This window comes from Arachis stenosperma, chromosome 10 (assembly GCF_014773155.1).
Source record: "Arachis stenosperma cultivar V10309 chromosome 10, arast.V10309.gnm1.PFL2, whole genome shotgun sequence".
NCBI classification, from domain to species: Eukaryota; Viridiplantae; Streptophyta; class Magnoliopsida; order Fabales; family Fabaceae; genus Arachis; species Arachis stenosperma.
In genome coordinates, this window is record NC_080386.1 from 117299516 (window position 1) to 117319391 (window position 19876).

The window sequence follows — 19876 nt, forward strand, 5'->3', positions numbered from 1 at the left end:
TTATCTTCTAATTAATTTTATTGCGTTATCTACTGATTTTTTATTTAATTTTTTTATTATCAAAATTTGTAAATTTTTAACTCAAATTTTCATAAAATAAATTTTTTGTTCTATCACATTATTTAGTTAAAAATTTTAGTATTAGAATAAAGATATTTTGGTGTTAGAATAAAGATATTTCGGTATTATTTTTTAAAAATTTATATGTTGTTTTATATATCAAATACGTCGTTTTTTCTTATACGTAAATGTACCTGTTTATTTTTCTTTTTGAATTTTTGTACTCATTCTATTTAATTTCGCTGTGTTATTTACATATTTTTTCACTTATTCTCTTTCTATTAAAATTTGTGAATCTACAATTTAAGTCTTCATAAAATAAGTTCTTACTTTTTTCACATAATTTAGTTGAAAATTTTGATATTAGAGTGAAGATATTTCGATATTATTTTTTAGATTTTTATGTGTTATTTTATATAAGAAATAAGCATTCAATTCATTAAATGTGTAATATTTTTTAAAAAGATTCAATATTTTTTGTGTCGTATTACTGAAATTCTTGTATCAATTCGGTGCTATCTTATTTTATCTTATAGAGTCAATGTATTTTTTTGGTATATAATTTATATTTTACATTATGGATGTATTTAAATTCTGATGTCACTTTAAAAAAATTTTGGTGCTATTTTTGTTTTTGGTAAGAATTCAATCCAATAAGTATGAACTTATGTTCTTTCAACTAAATAAAAATTACAATATAGTACAAGCATATTCATTCTAGTCGAATATAAAAAGTAATGCTCCTAGAGAAAAAAGTAAGAGCAACAAAAAGAAAGAAAGCAAGCAAAAAAGAAAGAAAGAAAAATAAGAAGAAAAAAAAATACAATATTAAAAAAGATATTTCTGTATTTTTTAGCAAAATTTCGGTATCAAAATTAAAATATTATTTTGATGTTATTGTTAAAATATTTCTGTATTATTTAAATATTTATTTTAATTTAAAATAAATTATATTAATATTAAATTTAATGTTAAAAATATTATTTATTTTTTAAAAATTTGTAAAAATTTAGATATTTTTATATAAAAAATATTAAAAGACTAATTTTTTTATTAATATTAACTAATATGTTAGATTAATATTTTATTTTTTATACTATTAAAATTTATAATTTAAAATTTAATATAAAAATATTTTCGTTAATCAAATATTAACAAATAAATATCATATAAAATTGTTATCGTAGTTAAAACAAAAAATAAAAGGTCTCTCTTGTAAGTACCCGTCTTCATGCAACTTCAGTTGCCTACCAAAATCCAAAGAAACCTTCAAATATCACGCAATTTATTTCGCAAGAGAACTACACCAAATACAAATACACCCATGATGAAGTGCAGCAGAGTATTATATTAATATTTCTGAAGCCGAAACACCACAACTTCGCAAGACAAGGACACATCTATATTGACCCATCCTAATTTGTTTTACACACAGATGACAGAAAGTGAAAACCACGTCGTACTGCATCACCATCAATCCTGTACCCTCTATAGAGTAGTAGTATTTCATAATTTCATTAATTATTAGGTTGTGTTTGGTTTGGTGTTTCCAAATCATAAATACAGAATTTGATATAGGAGATATAAAATGATTAAATATTATATTTAATCATTAAAACGGTAAGTAAATTCCAAATGAGAATATATTCTCCCCGACTTAGTCTCTATATCCCTGTAGCAAATACAGAATCTAAACAAACGTTGTTGTTGTTGTAAGTTTTTCAAACACAGCACATCAAAAGCAACACAAAATCTACCTACATACACAGATAGATACAGAGAGAGAGAGAGAGAATCAGAGATTGTTAACAAAACACAAAAGAAAGCATGAAACCCCATCAACCAAAGCTGAAGACCCAACTCTTCTCCTGCGGCTTCTTCCGCCACTGTGCCCAAACTGTTCTCAGCCCCACCGGCAACACCCTCCACTCACCACCCCTCCCAAGCACTCCTCCACCACCATCACCGCCGCCACCACCACCACCGCCTCACAACCTTCGCAACTCATGCGAGTCCTCCACCTCTTCTTCTTCCTCCACAACTTCCCAAAGCTTCACCCAATGGAGGTTCTCTCTCCCGACAACACCCTCCACCACCACCACCACTACTCCTCCGCCACAACAACCACCACCAACTCCACCACCGCTTCTACTTCCCAACAATCTCGAAGAACTCTTTCACCTTTCCGAACTTCAACTCACAACCGGCTCCGAATCCGACCGCGCCGCAGCCATCCACCTTCTAGAACGTTCTCTCGTCCCAAACCCTCCTCAGGACCAACCACCATGTCCACCCGCCCTCCTCCGCCACGTCATCCGCCACCTCACCGCCACCACCAAGATCCTCTTCGCCCTCTGCCTCTCCCCCTCCAACCGCCGCCTCGCCGTTGAGGCAGGAGCCGTCGCAGCCATCGTCGAGTCGGCCCCTGACCTCGACGGCGCACCCGCCGAGCGCGCCCTCGCCGCCCTGGAGCTGATGTGCACGGTGGCGGAGGGCGCGGAGGCGGTGAGGGCTCACGCGCTTGCAGTGCCTGTGATGGTAACCATGATGGGGAGGACGGGTGCTCGCGGGAAGGAGTACGCGATCGGAGTGCTTGCGGTGGTGTACGGAGGTTCTGCGGCTGCGGAGAGGGAGACGGCTGCTCCGCCTGAGGAAGTGGCGCGTGCAGTGGAGCTTGCGCTTCAGGGAGAGTGCAGCGCGAGAGGAAGAAGAAAAGGAAGCCAGCTTTTGAAGACTCTTCAGCTTCTTTCTGACTCAAATTATGAGTCTCCTCACTCTCACATCAATAATGAAGATCAACCAACTTGAAAATCATTTTCATGTTTGCGGACGTAGTGTTATGGAATATTAAAATCATTTAAATTCCATCAGCTTTTCTTCTTATTACTTATTAGTGCTAGCTCCTGTTTTTGTTGTTATCAACTTTTGTTAACATCGAATTATGTTACTACTTTTGAATGATGTAGCTTAGTTGTTATTATAAGACTATCAACATCAAATTATGTTATGAATTTATGTGATAGTTAGTTGTAGGGTTTATTTATAGTTGAAGACTGGCATTAAGTTAAAATTTTATAGTTGTTGTGGAGTTAATAGGTAAAATTTATTAGATAATTAATTTAGTTAAATTGAAAAATATTAAAAAATTGTTAGAATTTATTATTTTTGTTTATTATTTAAAAATATAAGATAAAATATATTATTTGTTTATTAAATTAAAAATTTTTTAAATTTTTTAATTTTACATAATTGCGTGAATTTTCGCCATATTTATATATATATAATCATTGAATTTACCTACCATGTCATGGCATTGTTGAAGTTCAAACTAGTTCGTATAGTGGACCTAAAATTTTCAAATCTAGGGCTCATTATCAGCTTCCATTTTGAGAGTGGCCGATCCCACTCAATTGAAAGCCTACGTCAGTAATTCCGCAACTGATATATATAAATGATTGTAAATATGGTCTCACACTTTATAAAACTTTAAATATTATATAATATGAGATCATATTTATAACTCGATCAATTAAAATAATATAATATTCAGTTATAAAGACGTGGCATGATAGTACATAATTTAGATGCATATATAAAAAATTTTTCTATCAATAAAATATTAAGATTAATCTCTATTTTGTATTAGAAAAAGTATATATAAACAATAATTATATTTATTATTTTTAATTAGATAGTTATTTCTTTTGATTCGATTTATTCATGCACACAGTTAATAATAACTGGATATTTAATTCATTAGATGTGCAGATAATTATTCTACTATTAAGATTTAAAATAGAATATTTTTTTACTTTATTGAATCAATTATAGAACTTATTATTTATATTGTTTACAAACATTATTATTTACTTAACAAAATCGTTTACATTCTTGAACACTAAAATTACATACGTTGGACATGCATAAACAATAAAAACAATAATTAATATCCAAAATTTAGTTTTGGTTAAAGTGCAACAATAGACAATACTAATAGTAATAGTATGTATAAAGAGGTAATTTTGTCGACCACACAACTTTTATAGATTTTAATGCAAGTGAATAATTCAAACGTGTTAATGAAAGTGAATAATTCAAGCAAGCATACATATATATTGGTGAAATTGAGCATGTCAGATTCACGTGGAGTGGGGTTAAGTTTCAGAAATAATATTTCTGAAGCGGCTGGTGTGTTTGTTTTTGTAGGAAAGAGATGTCAGATTTGGGTGAGAATCAACGGTGTGCAACGGAAGACGCAGATCAGTGTGATGGCTCCATTGCTGAACATGGTATCTTGATTCCTGCGAGTGAGGGCTAGATAAAATATTCTATCTTGTGTATAAAATGGTAACTAAACCAAATATTTCTTACACTCATCAATTACTTTAAAATTGTGGTCATTAATTGATATTGGGGCTACAACTGACAGTGACATGTACAATTTGGCTGCATGTAATGTCAGTTAACTTAATTTGATTTACAAAAAGATTATATATATATATATATATATATAAATTCAGTTGTTATTATATAAATTATATATATTTTTAATAAAATAATTAATTATTAAAATAATTAAATCTGGTAATAGAATAATCAAATTTTGTATGAATATTATTGATAATTATTTTTTTATATAACATATATGGTTGTTTAAGAACACTTATAGTATCTTTTTTAATAAATGAACTATACAAATACATTAAAAATTTTAAATTTCCTGATTTTTAATAAAAAAGTTTCTCTATTTAATCCATTTTATTTAAATATAATTATAACCTAATTTTTTTATTAGGGTTGCAACAAAATGCAGAAATTTCAATAGATTGTATCTCTAGAGTTTAGCTTTTAGGGATAATTATTAATGTAAAATATTGTTGATAAAAAATTTACATTGTTAGTTTAAATATTCATACATTTATTATTTTAAAAATTTTAAATCTTTTATATCTTGAATATCCTTTACCCTAAAGTTAGAAATAGGAAAAAAAAACACTAATGCAATAATTGTCATACACATCACATAAATTACAATGTCTACAATACAATGTAGGAACTGAGAACAGCAAGTTAATGGGTCAAACTCACAAGTCTATAAATAAATTTACGGAGATTGTCTAGATTCGACTTGTAAATTCAAATAATATTATTTATTATAAAATTATTTTAAAAAAAATATATATATATATATATATATATATATATATCATAATTATAATATATATTTATTCAAATTTAGTCATAAAAAATATTTATTCAAATTTAAATATTTAAAATTAATAATTTTATCACAAAATACGTAATAAATTAAAATAGTAATATAAATGATAATGAGTATATTTAAATCTTTCGCAATTATACAATAAGTACAAAGCAAAACTCAACCACAAAGCAAAAGCAAGACATGAAATCAGGGGCAAAAGCACAAACACAAAATAGAAGCAGGAGTTAAAATTTAAAAATTCAAACTAGGAGCAGAGTCAGAAGTAGATGTAACAATGATCAAAACAACAAAATAGAGACAAAATGAGTGAATAACAAAGCAGATCAACGGTAGAAAATATAGAAGGAGGGAGTACTAGAGTTAGCTAGATGTCGAATAACGAATTATTTTAAGTCAAAATGACGTTTTCGTTTAAAATTGAGTAAAAATCAAACTTGTAAATTCGGGAGTAAATTTGCGAATTTGAATAAATTTGTCTGAATCTGTCCAAAAGAACGTTTAAAGCCGAATCAATTCGATTCTACTACCTATAAATATAAACTCAAAAAATTCTACGAATTAATTCGTGAATTAAATAACAACCATATCTATAATAGTATGACTAGTTTCTTTAAAAATATTAAATTAATAACTGATTATATTGTAGCTAGGAAAACAAACATACAATAGACCCTATGACTCGAGAAACGACGATAAAGAGGAGACATTTAACTGAGTATCATATAAACATTCTTATTATTAGGATCCTGTAACAAAAGAAAAACAAATCGTGTCATCATCTTATAAATAGATTTAATTACTCTATTACTCTCTATAGTTTTGCGAAATTTTCAATTAGGTCTCTATATATTTTTTTTTAAATTGAATCCCTGCACCAAATTTTTTTCAATTAGGTTCCTTTTGATAGTAATTGACTAAATTATATAAGAACCCAACTAAAAAAAAAATTGGTACAGTACAGGGACTCAAATAAAAAGAAAAAAAAAGTGTAGAAACTCAATTAAAAAAAATTTGGTGTAAGAACTCAATTAAAAGAAAAAAATATAAGGACTTAATTAAAAATTTTACGAAACTATAGAGACCAATAGAGTAATTAAACCTTATAAATATTCTCGAAATTTTAAAAACAAAATGTCCAACTACTCTTTATATATAGGTAATAAGGAAGGAAGGTGAGGAAATCAATTTTTTTTAAAATAAATATCAGTCAATTTTTTTAAAATTATTTTATTTAGAGTTAAGTACGATTTTAGTTCTTATTACTTTAGTTGAAAATAAAATTTGTACTCTATTTTGTGAAGGATATTCTATCAAACTATAGCTCGCCACTGAGATTCCACGAAGGCTTCAAACTTTCTATTAGGCACAGATGAGCAATCCTCCAAACTTCGACTCGGGTGTAAAATCTGCAAAAAGGACTCTGACACTCAAGTCAGTCAAATATCTCTTTTAAAATTCTAAGTGCTGAGATGATGATTTGTTTTCTGAACGTGTCCCTTATGATTGTGTTAGTGCTACTATTTATCATTGTTTGGGACGAATGGGTTTTCACCATTGTTTCTGCATTTTGAGATAGGTCTGAGGAAGTAGAAAATCGTTATTCGTAGTGGGCTGTTGTTACTTTAAAAAATTTTTTGAATAAGTACCTGAAGTATAACCGTTTTCTGTCGATTTGCGAGGGATTAGGAACACAGCCCCCAAACTTGACTTGATGAGGTTGCATGTGAGCAAGTTGAGCTTTTTGCATAATGGTATACCTCGGTTTAATTTATTTCCTTAGTCTCCAAGTTCAACGCGCGTCGTTTTGGCGGGCATAGGCAAGCTTGGTTTAATTTATTACCTTTGTAGAATGCGAAAAGGGGAAAAAGTGTAATAATGACATTGGCAGTTACTTCGAGATAATCATAGCCACCTATCACCATTCTAAATGAATCGGCTTTAAAATATAACCGTGGAGAAGCGGGAAACATGTACGAGAGATTAGTGTAGCTCTTTATTACTGCTCTTGCTTCGGAAAAAAGTACTAGTTATTCTATCCTCTCTAGGTGTGAAGCAAAAATAAGATGACTTCTAAAGGTTAGTGACTTTTTGTCTTTTGTTTTTGGTTTCTTGTAGTGATGAATAGGAGTAAAGAAGTAGAAGTGAAAAAGGAAGATATCTACTGTTGGGTCCATGTTGATATAAAGCATCGCGCTTCCGCCTTTAGTAATGAGGAATCATTGGTTGGATTGAAATCTTTAAACTTGGTAAAACCAAGCTCTGATACTGGTGTGCAGCTACTTCTTTGTAGTAGTGATGAAAGAGTGTGTGAGAGAAGAGAAAATTGGGCATATTTTTATCTTTATACTCCATGTTTGAGAGAGCTAAATTTAAAATTCTCATTCTCAGAGTTTGAGTTTAAAGTCTTGACTCAGTTGAATTGTTCTCCATTGCAGATCCAAATGCATGGGCATTCTTTCGAGCCTTTTGATGGACTTTCTTGATTTTCCTCCGTCCTTGAATATATCTTTTATTTGTTTTAGTCCAAGGATGTTCGTAAAGGTCTGTGGGTTAACTTAAGTAGTTATTCCGGGAGTTCTTTTTGTTTTGTAATAAATCATCATTTAAAAATTTTAAGGCTATGTTTGTGAAAGTTCGATCGTCAGAGACTGAGTATCTCTTCTTTTTAGATGAGAAATTAGGTGAAAAGTTTCCTCTAAAGGTTGAATCAAATAAGAAGGCACTAGGGACTTATACAGGTAAGTGAATGATTTTAGAAAATGTACCTCTATGCTTGCTCTTGTTTTCATAATTGTTTACATTGTGTTTGTAGGTGGACAAGTGCCGAATTTGACAACTTCTCTACTTCAATCATTTTTAGTTCAAAAGAAAAAAAAAGTGAAAAAGAGGATGGTGCTTCTGGAGTGGTGAAGGAAATCAGTGTCGATACCGCACAATCAAGTGCTCGGCTCATTTCTCCACAAAAAAGAAAGAGGCTTGAGTTCGAAAAATCTTTGAAAATTCTCTCTAAAAAGGACTTGAATGCTAGTGATGACAAGTCTATTTTTGAGAAACAGAGAAAATTACATGATTTTATTGAATGGATTAATTCACAATCTTTGTGGAGAGATCAGCTTCCCCTAATAGAACTTGCTGACAAAGTAGCTCAATATCCTGGTTATTGGGGGATGGTGAAGTGTATTGATACAGAGGGTATCGAAAAATATATACAATTAAATTCTATTTTTGCTATTTTATTTAGTGTATTTATTTTGTTGGTGTCTAATGTGATCATGCATTTGTAGATAGTTGCGTCATGACTCTTATGTATAGGTCAGACTGCTGAACTGTTGGGTGCTGAGGAGATTAGTATTTTAGAGAAGGTGATTGCTTTGGAGAAATCCGTTAAGAAAAAGAAAAATGTTGTTATAGATGTAACTTCTAAAATGAAGAATGGAGAACAGGAGATCCTGAAACTCCAAGATCAAATATATTTACTGCAGAACCAGATTAAAGAGGGTGATAAAGACAAAGGCCAAATAACATCTAGAATTCATGAGCTGGAGAATGATGTGTTGGAGATGTTTGTGGCTAGCTTTGATTAGGTTGTGAGCCAGGTATCTACCTTTGCTCTTGAGTTTAACATTGGTAAGTTGGATGTTACCAAGATTGTGGTAAATGGTGAGCTGGTTGAGGATGAAGCCAGATAGGTGGAGGATGAAAATGCTGCTCCTGCTGATTAACGATATGTAGGCTCCTTTGTTTGTATTTATTTTTGAACTTATGTTTGGAATCTTAGCAGTGTTTAGGTGCTAAGTAAACTTTTGGATGTTGGTTTTTTGTTTGCTAAACTTGTGCCAACCTTGGATGTCGGTTTTATGTTGGATATGACTTTTGAATTTTGAATATGTTGCCGATCTATATTATCGGTTGCTTTGTGAAAATCATTTGATGTTCAGATAAATAGTACAGTATTATATTTGATTGAATTTGGAAATCCTTCTATCATGGAAGGCGCGGGATGATCGGCCTCATTAAAACCTATCTGAGTAAAACCTTTTGTGGGAAAAAACCTCGAGATTAGAAAAAAAAAGTACCTTTCATCCCATCTTTTACAAAGGATTAACTGTAATACAACTTTAAGGAAGCGATATTCCAAGTATTGGGCAATTCATTGTCATCTAATGTCTATAAGGAGTAAGCTCATTTGCCATGGTGGTGTGATACTTAGAAGGGGCCTTCCAAAGTTGCTGCTAATTTCCCATGTCCTGGAGGTTTTTGTACTTCTTCGATTTTTCTGAGCACCAAGTCTCATTGCTGTAGTGTGCATGGTTTAACCCATTTGTTATACTTTCTTTGTATTGTGAGCTGCATAGATTTTTATTTTAGTACTGTCAAATTGCGGTCTTCATCTAATTGTGCCTATGTGTTGGCCTCATTACCTAATAGCTCGGTTCGTAGTGAACCCTAGGAAATTTCTATGGGTACCATCGCATCTTCGCCGTATACTAATCGAAATGGAGTTTCTTTAATTATTGATTGTCGTGTTGTGTTATAACTCCATAGAACCTTAAGAACAAGCTCGGCCCAGCATTCTTTGGTGTCTGTCAATTTCTTTCTTAGAACCTGCAAAATAACTTTGTTAGCCGCCTCTACGAGCCCATTGTTTTTTGGGTGCTTTACAGAGAAAAAATGGTGTTTTATGTGAAGATTTGTCAAAAAAGGTGCTATTCTTTTATCAGTAAATTTCCGACCATTCTCTGAAATGATATGTCTGGGCAAACCATATCTACATATTATAAATTTTCAAATAAAAAAGCGTACCTTATCTGAAGTTATTTTAGCAAGTGGTTGTACTTCACTCCACTTTGTAAGGTAATTAATCTATAGCTACCAGTAAGAATTTTACCTGTCCAACTGATGTTGGAAAAGATCCGAGTATATCAAGACCCCATTTGTGAAAAGGCCATTCAATTTCTGAAGCATGCAATAGCTCGGCTGGTCTATGGATAATTGGTGCACACATTTTGCCAATTATCATAGCGTTAGACTTTTTCCATGCAATCTCTTTTTAGTGTCGGCCAATATCCTGCCCTTAGGAGTTTTGATGCTAAGCTCCATCCTCCAATATGCCTGCCACAAATTCCTTCATGCACTTTGGAGATCGCCAACTCTGCTTCTATGGGTCCAAGGCATTTGAGTAATGGTTGGATGAATCCTTTTTTTATATAATTCATCCCCCATAAGTGTGTAATAACTCGCCCTTCTCTTAAATAACCTCAGAATCTCTTTAGATGGTATGTTTCATGTTTTCAAATAATTTACGTACGACCTTCTCCAGTCTGTTTGATGTGACAAACTCAAAATATTCTTATCAAATATAGTCAACTTATCAAGAGTTAATTGTAATAAAGTACTCGGAATGTCTTGTTTTCTGGAAGTAGCTGATTTGGATAAAATATTTGCCTTATTGTTGTGTTTCCTAGGTATGAGTGATATGTCAAAATGTTTAAAATGTTGTATATGATTCTTTACTTCATTTAAATATTATTCTAAGAGGGAGTCTCTTACTTGGAAATTACCAGTTACTTGTTGAACAACAAGGAGAGAGACACAATGAACTTTGAGGTTTTGAATGTTTGCCTCTTTTGCCAATCGAAGTACGGCGAGTAAAGTTTCATACTCGGATTGGTTGTTGCTTGCTTGAAACAAGAACCTTATAGATTATTCAGCATAAATATCGGTATTGTCTTTAAGGAGGATTCTTACTCTGCAATCCCCTCATTGGCAGCTCTGTCGACATATAGTTCCCATACTGTTAAGACTTATTCTGTGGTTGTAAATTCAGTGATTAAATCGGCCAATATTTGAGCCTTCAATGATCCTCTTGACTGATAGGAGATGTTGAATTTTGATAATTTGACGATCATTGATTAGTCATCCTACCAGGTCTAGTCATGATAATATCTGCCGAAGTGGTTGACTTGTCCGAACTGTGATTTGGTGGTTCTGAAAATAATGCTGTAAGCGCCTGGCTATGACTATTAAAGTGAACTCTAGCTTCTCTATGGTTGGGTATCTTGTCTCTGCGTTTTATACCACCTTGCTTATGAAGTAAACTAGATGTTGTTCGTTACTTATTTTTGTGACAAGTACAGAGCTAACTGCATGAGTTGAAACTGAAAGGTATAAGTAGAGAGATTTACCATGTTGTGGTTTTCGAAGAATTGGTGGTGAACTGAGGAGATTCTTAAAGTTGTTGAATGTTTGTTCACACTCGTCGGTCCAAGTGATTTTTTTTTTGCTTTTCTAAGGGTGTTAAAGAAGTGATAAGATCGTGTTGCGACTGCAGGCAAAAACCTTAATAGTGTAGCGAGTCGACTGGTGAGTTATTGTACTTTCTTTGGTATTTTGGGTGATTGCATTCGTATGACGGCCTGACATTTATCGGGGTTTGCCTTAATTACCTTGTGTGTCAGTAGGAAATCGAAGAATTTGTCACCATGTACTCCAAATGCACATTTCCCCGGATTTAACTGCATGTTGTATTTCCACAGTTGGTGAAAGACTTCATGGAGGTCGGCTAGATGGGCTTCTTTTGAATCCGATTTGACGACCATGTCATTGACATAGACTTCCATGTTCTGACCTATTTGCTCTTTGAAAATCTTATCCATCACCCACTGATTTGTTGCTCCTGCATTTTAAGTCCAAAAGGCATTACTTTATAAGAAAAATTACCGTTATGAATGCAATCTTATCCTGGTCTTCTAGTTGCATCAGTATCTGGTTATATCCAGAACAAGCATCTATAAAACTTAACACCTTGAATCCTGATGTGTTTTTAACTAGCTTGTCGATGTTTGACAATGGCTACAAATATTTAGGACATGCCTTGTTTAAGTCTGTAAACTCCACATACATACGCTCTTTTTTACCATGACTACATTTTTCAACCATGATGAGAATCTTAGTTCTTTGATGAATCCTACGTTGAGTAGTTTCTGGGTTTCTGTTGGGGCTGTATTTTTCCTTTTCGTCCCCAGGTTTTACTTGTTCTAGCATACTGGTCGGGCTCTTGGGTTGATAGTAAGTTTATGGCATATAATATTTGGATCGATCCCAGGCATATATGCTAGCATCCATGCAAAGAGGTCGGCGTGGGACCTGAGGACTTTGGTGAGTTTATTGCTCATTTTCTACAGAAAAAGCAGATCTGATGTTAGTATACTGGTGTTTGAATTCAGTTAGTGGTACCTTATTTAGTTCATTAGTTGGGGTAGGTTGGCTAGAAAAATTGTCTTGGGGATCTAGTTCAGCTAATGTTAGGATGTCTTCTGCATTGTAGACATAGTTGATTCTTTGAATGGTTTCTTTTGCTGGTAACTTCAATTTTAAACCTGTGTTGTAGCATTGTCGTGCGTCCTTATGATCGGCATGTACTGTTACTATATCCTGCACATGGAACTTTACAAATGAATGAATTGTAGAAACAATAGCTCCAAAAGAGTTAGGGGATGGTCATTCCAAGATGATATTATAAGAACTAACATAATCAACTATTAAGAATTGAATATCTAAGGTTTTCAAACTTGGGGGTTCCCCCAGTGTTGTTCTTAACTATACATAACCTGTCATGGGTACCCTTTCTCCAGAGAACCCTACCAATTCTCCGGTTGAGGGTTGCAAGGCTTTGTCGCTGAGCTGCATTTTTTGGAATGTTGAGTAGAACAATACATCGGCACTACTTCTTGGATCCAATAAAACTTTTTCAACCGTCAATTCTCCTACGTTCACGGAGATCACCACAGGGTTGTGTAGGTTTGAGCATTGTGATTTAAAGTCCAATTAGTCAAAAGAAATGTATTTTGTGGGGAGTGATACTTCTTATGTTCTGAAGGATCCTTCCATGGTCAGCATGGTTCGGTAACTTTGTTTTCTAGCCGTGTTGGTGATTCCTCCAACTGCAAAACCTCCCGAAATATATTACACCATTTGATTTAGAAAAGTCTGATGTATCGTTCCAGGTTTCCTTGTCTTTAAGAGCTAAATTATTGTTTGGTTGGTCTGCTACCATGTTTTGATTTCTTTTTGCCCTCTACTGCTGACATATTTGTCCAATAAACCCTACCTTGTCAATTTTTTCAGTAGATCTTTAGCTACTACACCTTCTTCAGTGGTATGACCAAACTTCTGGTGGAATGCGCAATATTAGGCATAGTCTACGGTCAGCGAGAGCGGTTATAACATCTCGAGCACGAAGCTGAGCGATAGCGGAAGGCAAAAGGAGAATTACAGAGAGAAGTAAGATAGCGAAGGGAGCTAGAAGAAAAGATCCTCAAGTTAGAGGCCAATCTTTGGAGCCGAAATAACTGGACAGATTAGAAAGATAGCCCCTTAGGTGGAGAAGACCCGTTCATAGAAGAGATCATGCAGGCTAATGTTTCCAGAAATTTTAAAACACCCGATATGAATATCTATGATGGGACAACCGACCCAAGGCACCATCTCAGCAACTTCAAAAGCAGGATGTACCTGGTTGATGCTTCTGATGCTACCATTGCAAAGCCTTCCCAACGACCCTGACCAAAGCGGCAATGAAGTTGTTTGACAACTTGACCCCAGGTCGGTAACTAGCTTTGATGACCTAGCAAGGAAGTTTCTAACCAGATTCTCCATCCAGAAGAATAAAAAAAAGCATGCCCCGAGCCTGTTAGGAATCAAGCAAGAGGTCACAGAAAACCTTCGAGACTACATGAAAAGGTTCAACTTGGCATGCTTGGAGATTCAGAATCTCCCTACCAAAGCTGTGATCATGGGATTGGTCAATGGCCTTAGAGAAGGGCCATGTTCCAAGTCAATATCTAAACGACACGCATCTTCTTTGAATGAATTCCAAGAAAGGACAGAGAAATATATCAACATGGAAGAGAATTCCCGACTAAGGGAACCTTTTCCACGATCCAGCTTGCCCTATCCATCTCGGAAAAAAGAAAAAGAACCCAAAAAGAAGGAAGATCAAAACTCAGAAAAGTCCCGAAAGTACCACAACTACACCCCTCTAAGAGTTTCTTTAGTGGATGTTTACAGAGAGATATGCCACACAGAGAAGCTCCCACCTCATCGCCCAATTAAACATAAGAAGGCAGGAAGTCAGACTGAATACTGTGAGTACCATAAGCTCTATGGACATTCTACCAATGAATGCTACGACTTGAAGAATGCCATAGAAAAGTTGGCCAGAGAAGGCCGATTAGACAGATATCTGGTGAACAGGTCGGACGACCCAAGGAACAGAAGGAAGGAGGAAGACGAAGGACAACAAGAACGTCTACCACAGACCCCAGAGCGACACATACACACGATCTATGGGAGATTTGCTGGAGGAGGAATGTCTAAATCATCACGGAAAAAGGTACTTTAAAGAGGTATATTAGGTCGGGGAAGAAAGTAAATTTCCCGAACTGCCCACCATCTCGTTCACCAAAGAAGACGCTCAAGGGATATCCCCTAGGCATGACGACCCTATGGTGATAACTATGATCCTTGCTAATGTGAACCTCCATAGAACTCTAATCGATTAAGGTATCTCAGTAGACATTCTATTTAAACTCACCTTCGGCAAGCTCAGGCTGAAAGAAAAAGACTTAAAAGCCTACCCAGACAAACTGTTCGGGCTAAGGGATACACCAATACGATCCCTGGAATACATCTCCTCATACACCACTTTTGGAAAGGAAGCAATGTCGAAAACAATAAGCATTAATTACATCGTAATTAATGTCAGCTCAGCGTACAATGGTTTAATAGATGGAACCATGTAATCATCCGAGTTTTTGAGAATTAAATATTAAGTTATTCATGATTTATTATTTTATTTAAATTTTTTTAAAAGTAATTATATTAAATTTTATGATACTTAGAGTTTAAAATCTATTAGAATTTTTAAATAATTTTTATTATAATGAGATATTTTAAAAAAGATAAGAAAAATTATTATTATTATTATTATTATTATTATTATTATTATTATTATTATTATTATTAGAGTAAAGTATTATTTTTGTCCCCAACGTTTGGGGTAAATCCTATTTGTGTTCCTAACGTTTAAATAATCATATTTGTATCCTTAACGTTTGTAAAAGTGATTCAATGTTATCCTGTCGTCAATTACACATCATGAACGCTTTAGTTTCAGTTTTAAAAATCTCTTCTTAAAGTTAGAATACAAATGTTTAGGATAGACCACTTCGAAAAATAGCTCATCGAAAGTTGAAACTAATTCCTACAACATTTATATAATTCACTTTTATAGAGACATAATTGAATCTAAACACAAAGAGTGGGTATAATATTAAAATTGAACACATCAAAGTGAGACCTAATTGAGAATGAATACATCCAAGTGAGAATAATTAAAAAATATCATCTGATTTGTTAGTATAATTGATAGTAGGATAACATTGAATCATTTTTATAAACGTTAGAGATACAAATAGGACGATTTAAACGTTAGAGACACAAATAGAACTTACCCGAAACGTTAAAGAAAAAAACGATATTTTACTATTATTATTATTATTATTACACAAATAAAACTTACTTCAAACGTTAGGAAAAAAATAATACTTTACTATTATTATTATTATTATTATTATTATTATTATTATTATTATTATTATTATTATTATTATTAGTTCCATCCATTTTGCCGAAGCCATTAAGGGATATATATATATATATATATATATATATATATATATATATCATCACCATGTAATATTATCATCAAAACCTCCCTTATGTTCAATTAAAACCACCGAAGACAAGAAAGACTGAAAGAACCTAGAGAGAGAGAACGTGAAATCATGGAGACCTCCATGGAACTGTGACCTTTTAAGCTTTAATTTATTGAGATTCGTAACTTCAATAAAAAATTTAATTCGATAAAATTTTTTGTATTTTTTTTTTTACATATTGACATCACTTTTATTTGGTAGAAGTTAACGGTGACGTAACTCCCTTTCTCTTTGAAATCCGCCAATTAGAGTTCTAGGAGAGGTACAAACAATTTCTGACGCTTTCTTTTTTAGCAGTTCAATCAAAAAATTTCTCCAGAGTTTCTATTGTTTTAATTTCATTCAAAAGTAGTATTTCGATAAATTCTCAATGATTAAATCTGTATTGAATAAGTGATTGGTGTTATGATTGATTATTGATTGAGTTTGACTGAGTTTATATTGAATTTTTACAATATATTGATGTATTTGTGAAGTTCATGGTTTGACTGTGATGAAACCAGTAGGGACAAACTTTTTTGAGGATTTTTGGGCTGAAATATCATTTAGGATCAAGCGAAAATTGGTGAGGTTTGATGGCCGAGAGATTAAATTAAAAGTTACGAAGAATCGGTAACCGAAAAACTCGAAAACAGATTAAAATACAAGTATTATTTTAAAAGAAAAAGCTCAAGGGTTTTAGTTTTGGTATAAGAGGAAGTTTAATAATTAAGTTTTATTTTAGAAAGGTAACATTGTATTTGTATATAAAAATCAATATAAAATTTGTAATTGTATAAGTTTTTGGGTATTTTAGGTATTTTATAAAAGTTCAGGATTATTTTTATAAGTATAAAAATAAGTGAGGGTTTTAATATAATTTTATAAAATATTATGGTTAAAAATAGAATATTAAAAAGTTCGTGATTTAGAAAGTAATTAATAAAAATTTAAAAAAATAAGATTTTATAAACTAAGTATTTAAAAGAATATTATAAATATTATTTTAAATACTTCTTTAAAATTATTTATTTATATTAAAATAAATTATTATTATAATTATTATTTATCAAAGATATTATCTTATAAGAATATTATAATGTGTATTATTAGTGATAAAGCAAGCAAGTAGAGTAATTTTAAAAGCTTTAGAGAACACAGACTTAATTAAAGAACTTTATAATTATTTTCCATAAGATACTTAGTGGAGAAATGAGAGAATAGTGTGAAGAATATTCATAGTGTGGAATGATAAAAAGGAAAAGAAGAAGAAATAAAAGAAATAAAAGAAAAATATTAAAGAAATCTCTGCCACAGGAGAGTAGAGAACAAAGATTAAAAAGAATCTAACGAATCTTTGCCACAGGAGAGCTGATGCATGAAATTGACTCCGCAATATTCGCATAGATAGACCGGCAAGTGCACCAGGTCGTCGAAGTAATACCTCAGGTGAGTGAGGGTCAATCCCACGGAGATTGTTGGTTTGAACAAGTAATGACTATCTTGTAGATCTTAGTCGGACGGGTAGAAAATATAGTTTGTCATGAAATACGCATAAAACAAATAATAAATAAAACATTACTAGAAAGATATGAAATCAGTGATGAGAGAACGGTTGAGGCTTTGGAGATGCTTCTTCCTTCTGGATCAATTTTTCTCACCATCAACTCCAAATTCTGATGATTCATTCCATGGTCTATAAATGATTAACGCCGAGTCAGTGGTCATTAATCTCCTCTGCTTCAGATCAAACGCCGGATCAGCGGTCATCCAATCTGAACGAGGGTGAAGCTCTAGCAGTCCATTCCCTTGGTGATCCTACTCAAAGCGCCACAGATAAGGTCGGATCTTCCGAATCAGAGAACGCTGCTCCTTCGATTCTGGCCTATACCACAAAGGCCCTAATCGCTCTGTACCTCGGCTGAACTGATGTCTCGAGAAGTTTCCAACGAAGTCGTGGATTAGCCGTCTAAGAGATGTATAATCAAGCTTGTGGTTCAGTACTATCCCATCAAGGACTCATAAGAACTCATGTGAAATAAGGATTAAGGTCAAGTTACACTCCTAATTCATTAGGATGAAGAACGAAGATACATCTTAGAATGGAATCAAGCATAGATTGAAATAGAATAGTGATATTATTAATCCATAAGAATCAGCAAAGCTCCTAACCTTAACTTAGGAGGTTAGTGACTCATACTGTACATAGAATAGTGTTCGAATGTCAAGGTGGGGGAAGAAGATTGGCGGATCCCCTAAACAAGGGTGATATTCTCCTATAAATACTAATCTGCTAACTAAGAATTACAAAAATAAGATAATCTAGTCTTGTAGTGCAAAAATCCACTTTTCGGGCCCACTTGGTGAGTGTTTGGGTTGAGCTAAGGGTGTCTCCACGTCCTAGGATTCTTCTTGGGCATTGAACGCCAGCCTTGGACTTCTGTTTGGGCATTGGACGCTAGCTGCTCCCTTTTGGGCGTCCAACGCCAGGAAGAGGGTGGAGTACTGGCGTTGAATGCCCGTTTTGGACCTTCATTTCCAAAGAAAAGTATAGACTGTTATATATTGCTGGAAAGCTCTGGATGTTAGCTTTCCATATCCGTTGAGAGCGCGCCATTTAGGCTTCTGTAGCTCCAGAAATGCTCCTTCTAATGCACAGAGATCAGATCCTGACAGCATCTGCAGTCCTTTCTTTGTCTCTGAATTAGACTTTTTCCAAACCTCCTCAATTTTAGCTAGAAAATATCTGAAATCATTATAAAACACACAAACTCAAAGTAGAATCCAAAAATATGAATTTTTCACTAAAACCTATGAAAATATAATAAAACTTAAACAAAATATAATGACAACTATATGAAAATGATGCCAAAAAGCGTATAAAATATCTGCTCATCAGAATACTAAACTTAAACTGTTGCTTGTCTCCAAGCAACTAAAAACAAAGTAGAATAAAAAAGAAGAGAAGGATACAATAAATCTCAGAGTTATCAATGAAGCTCAGTTTCAATTAGATGAGCGGGACTAGTAGCTATTCATTTCTAAATAGTTTTGGCATCTCAGTATCCTTTGAAGCTCAGAATGATTGGCATCTTTAGAAACTTAGAATCCAGATGATATTATTGACTCTCCTAGTTCAGTTCTTTTTTATTCTTGAACACAGCTTCTTTTGAGTCTTGGTCGTGACCTTAAGCGCTTTATTTTCCAGTAGTACCACCGGATACATAAACGCCACAAAGACACTTAATTGGGTGAACTCCTTAGGATTGTGATTCATCTTTGCTAGAATCCCCCACCAGCGGTGTCCAGAGTTCTTAAGCACACTCTTTTGTTTTGGATCACGACTTTAACTGCTCAGTCTCAAGCTTTTCACTTGACACCTTCACACCACAAGCATATAGTTAGGAAAGCAGCTCATTTGAACTGTTTAGGCTAAGATTGTGTTTCTTTCAGGCCCTCCTAACTATTGATGCTCAAAGCCTTGGATCCTTGCTCTTGCCTTTTGGTTTAAAGAGCTATTGGCTTTTTGCTCTTGCCTTTTGGTTTTAGGAGCTATTGGCTTTTTCTTCTTTTTATTTCTTTTTCTGCTTACTTTTTTTTTCTCACACACACACACACACACACACACACACACATTTTTTTTCTCTTTTTTTCTTTTCGATTGCTATTTTTTTTGCTCCAAGAATCAATTTTTGGATTTTTCAGATTACCAATAATACTTCACTTTTATCATCATTCTTTCAAGAGCCAATACGTTTAACACCAACATCAAACATACACTGTTTATTCATGCATTCAGAAAGTAAAAGCAATGCCACCACATCAAAATAATTGA

At 33.5% G+C, this 19876-nt stretch overlaps 2 protein-coding genes across 2 annotated transcripts; both read left to right on the top strand.

Annotated features, from left to right (window-relative positions):
- The first annotated feature begins 1805 nt into the window (after nucleotides 1–1805).
- On the top strand, nucleotides 1806–2868 carry LOC130957551 (uncharacterized). Its single transcript, XM_057884396.1, has one exon. It carries the CDS (start codon nucleotides 1888–1890, stop codon nucleotides 2866–2868), a length of 981 nt encoding a protein of 326 aa, XP_057740379.1. The 5' UTR covers nucleotides 1806–1887.
- Nucleotides 2869–14018: 11150 nt separating this feature from the next.
- On the top strand, nucleotides 14019–14687 carry LOC130957552 (uncharacterized). Its single transcript, XM_057884397.1, has one exon. The coding sequence runs from the start codon at nucleotides 14019–14021 to the stop codon at nucleotides 14685–14687; it is 669 nt and encodes a 222-aa protein (XP_057740380.1).
- The last annotated feature ends 5189 nt before the right edge of the window (nucleotides 14688–19876 follow it).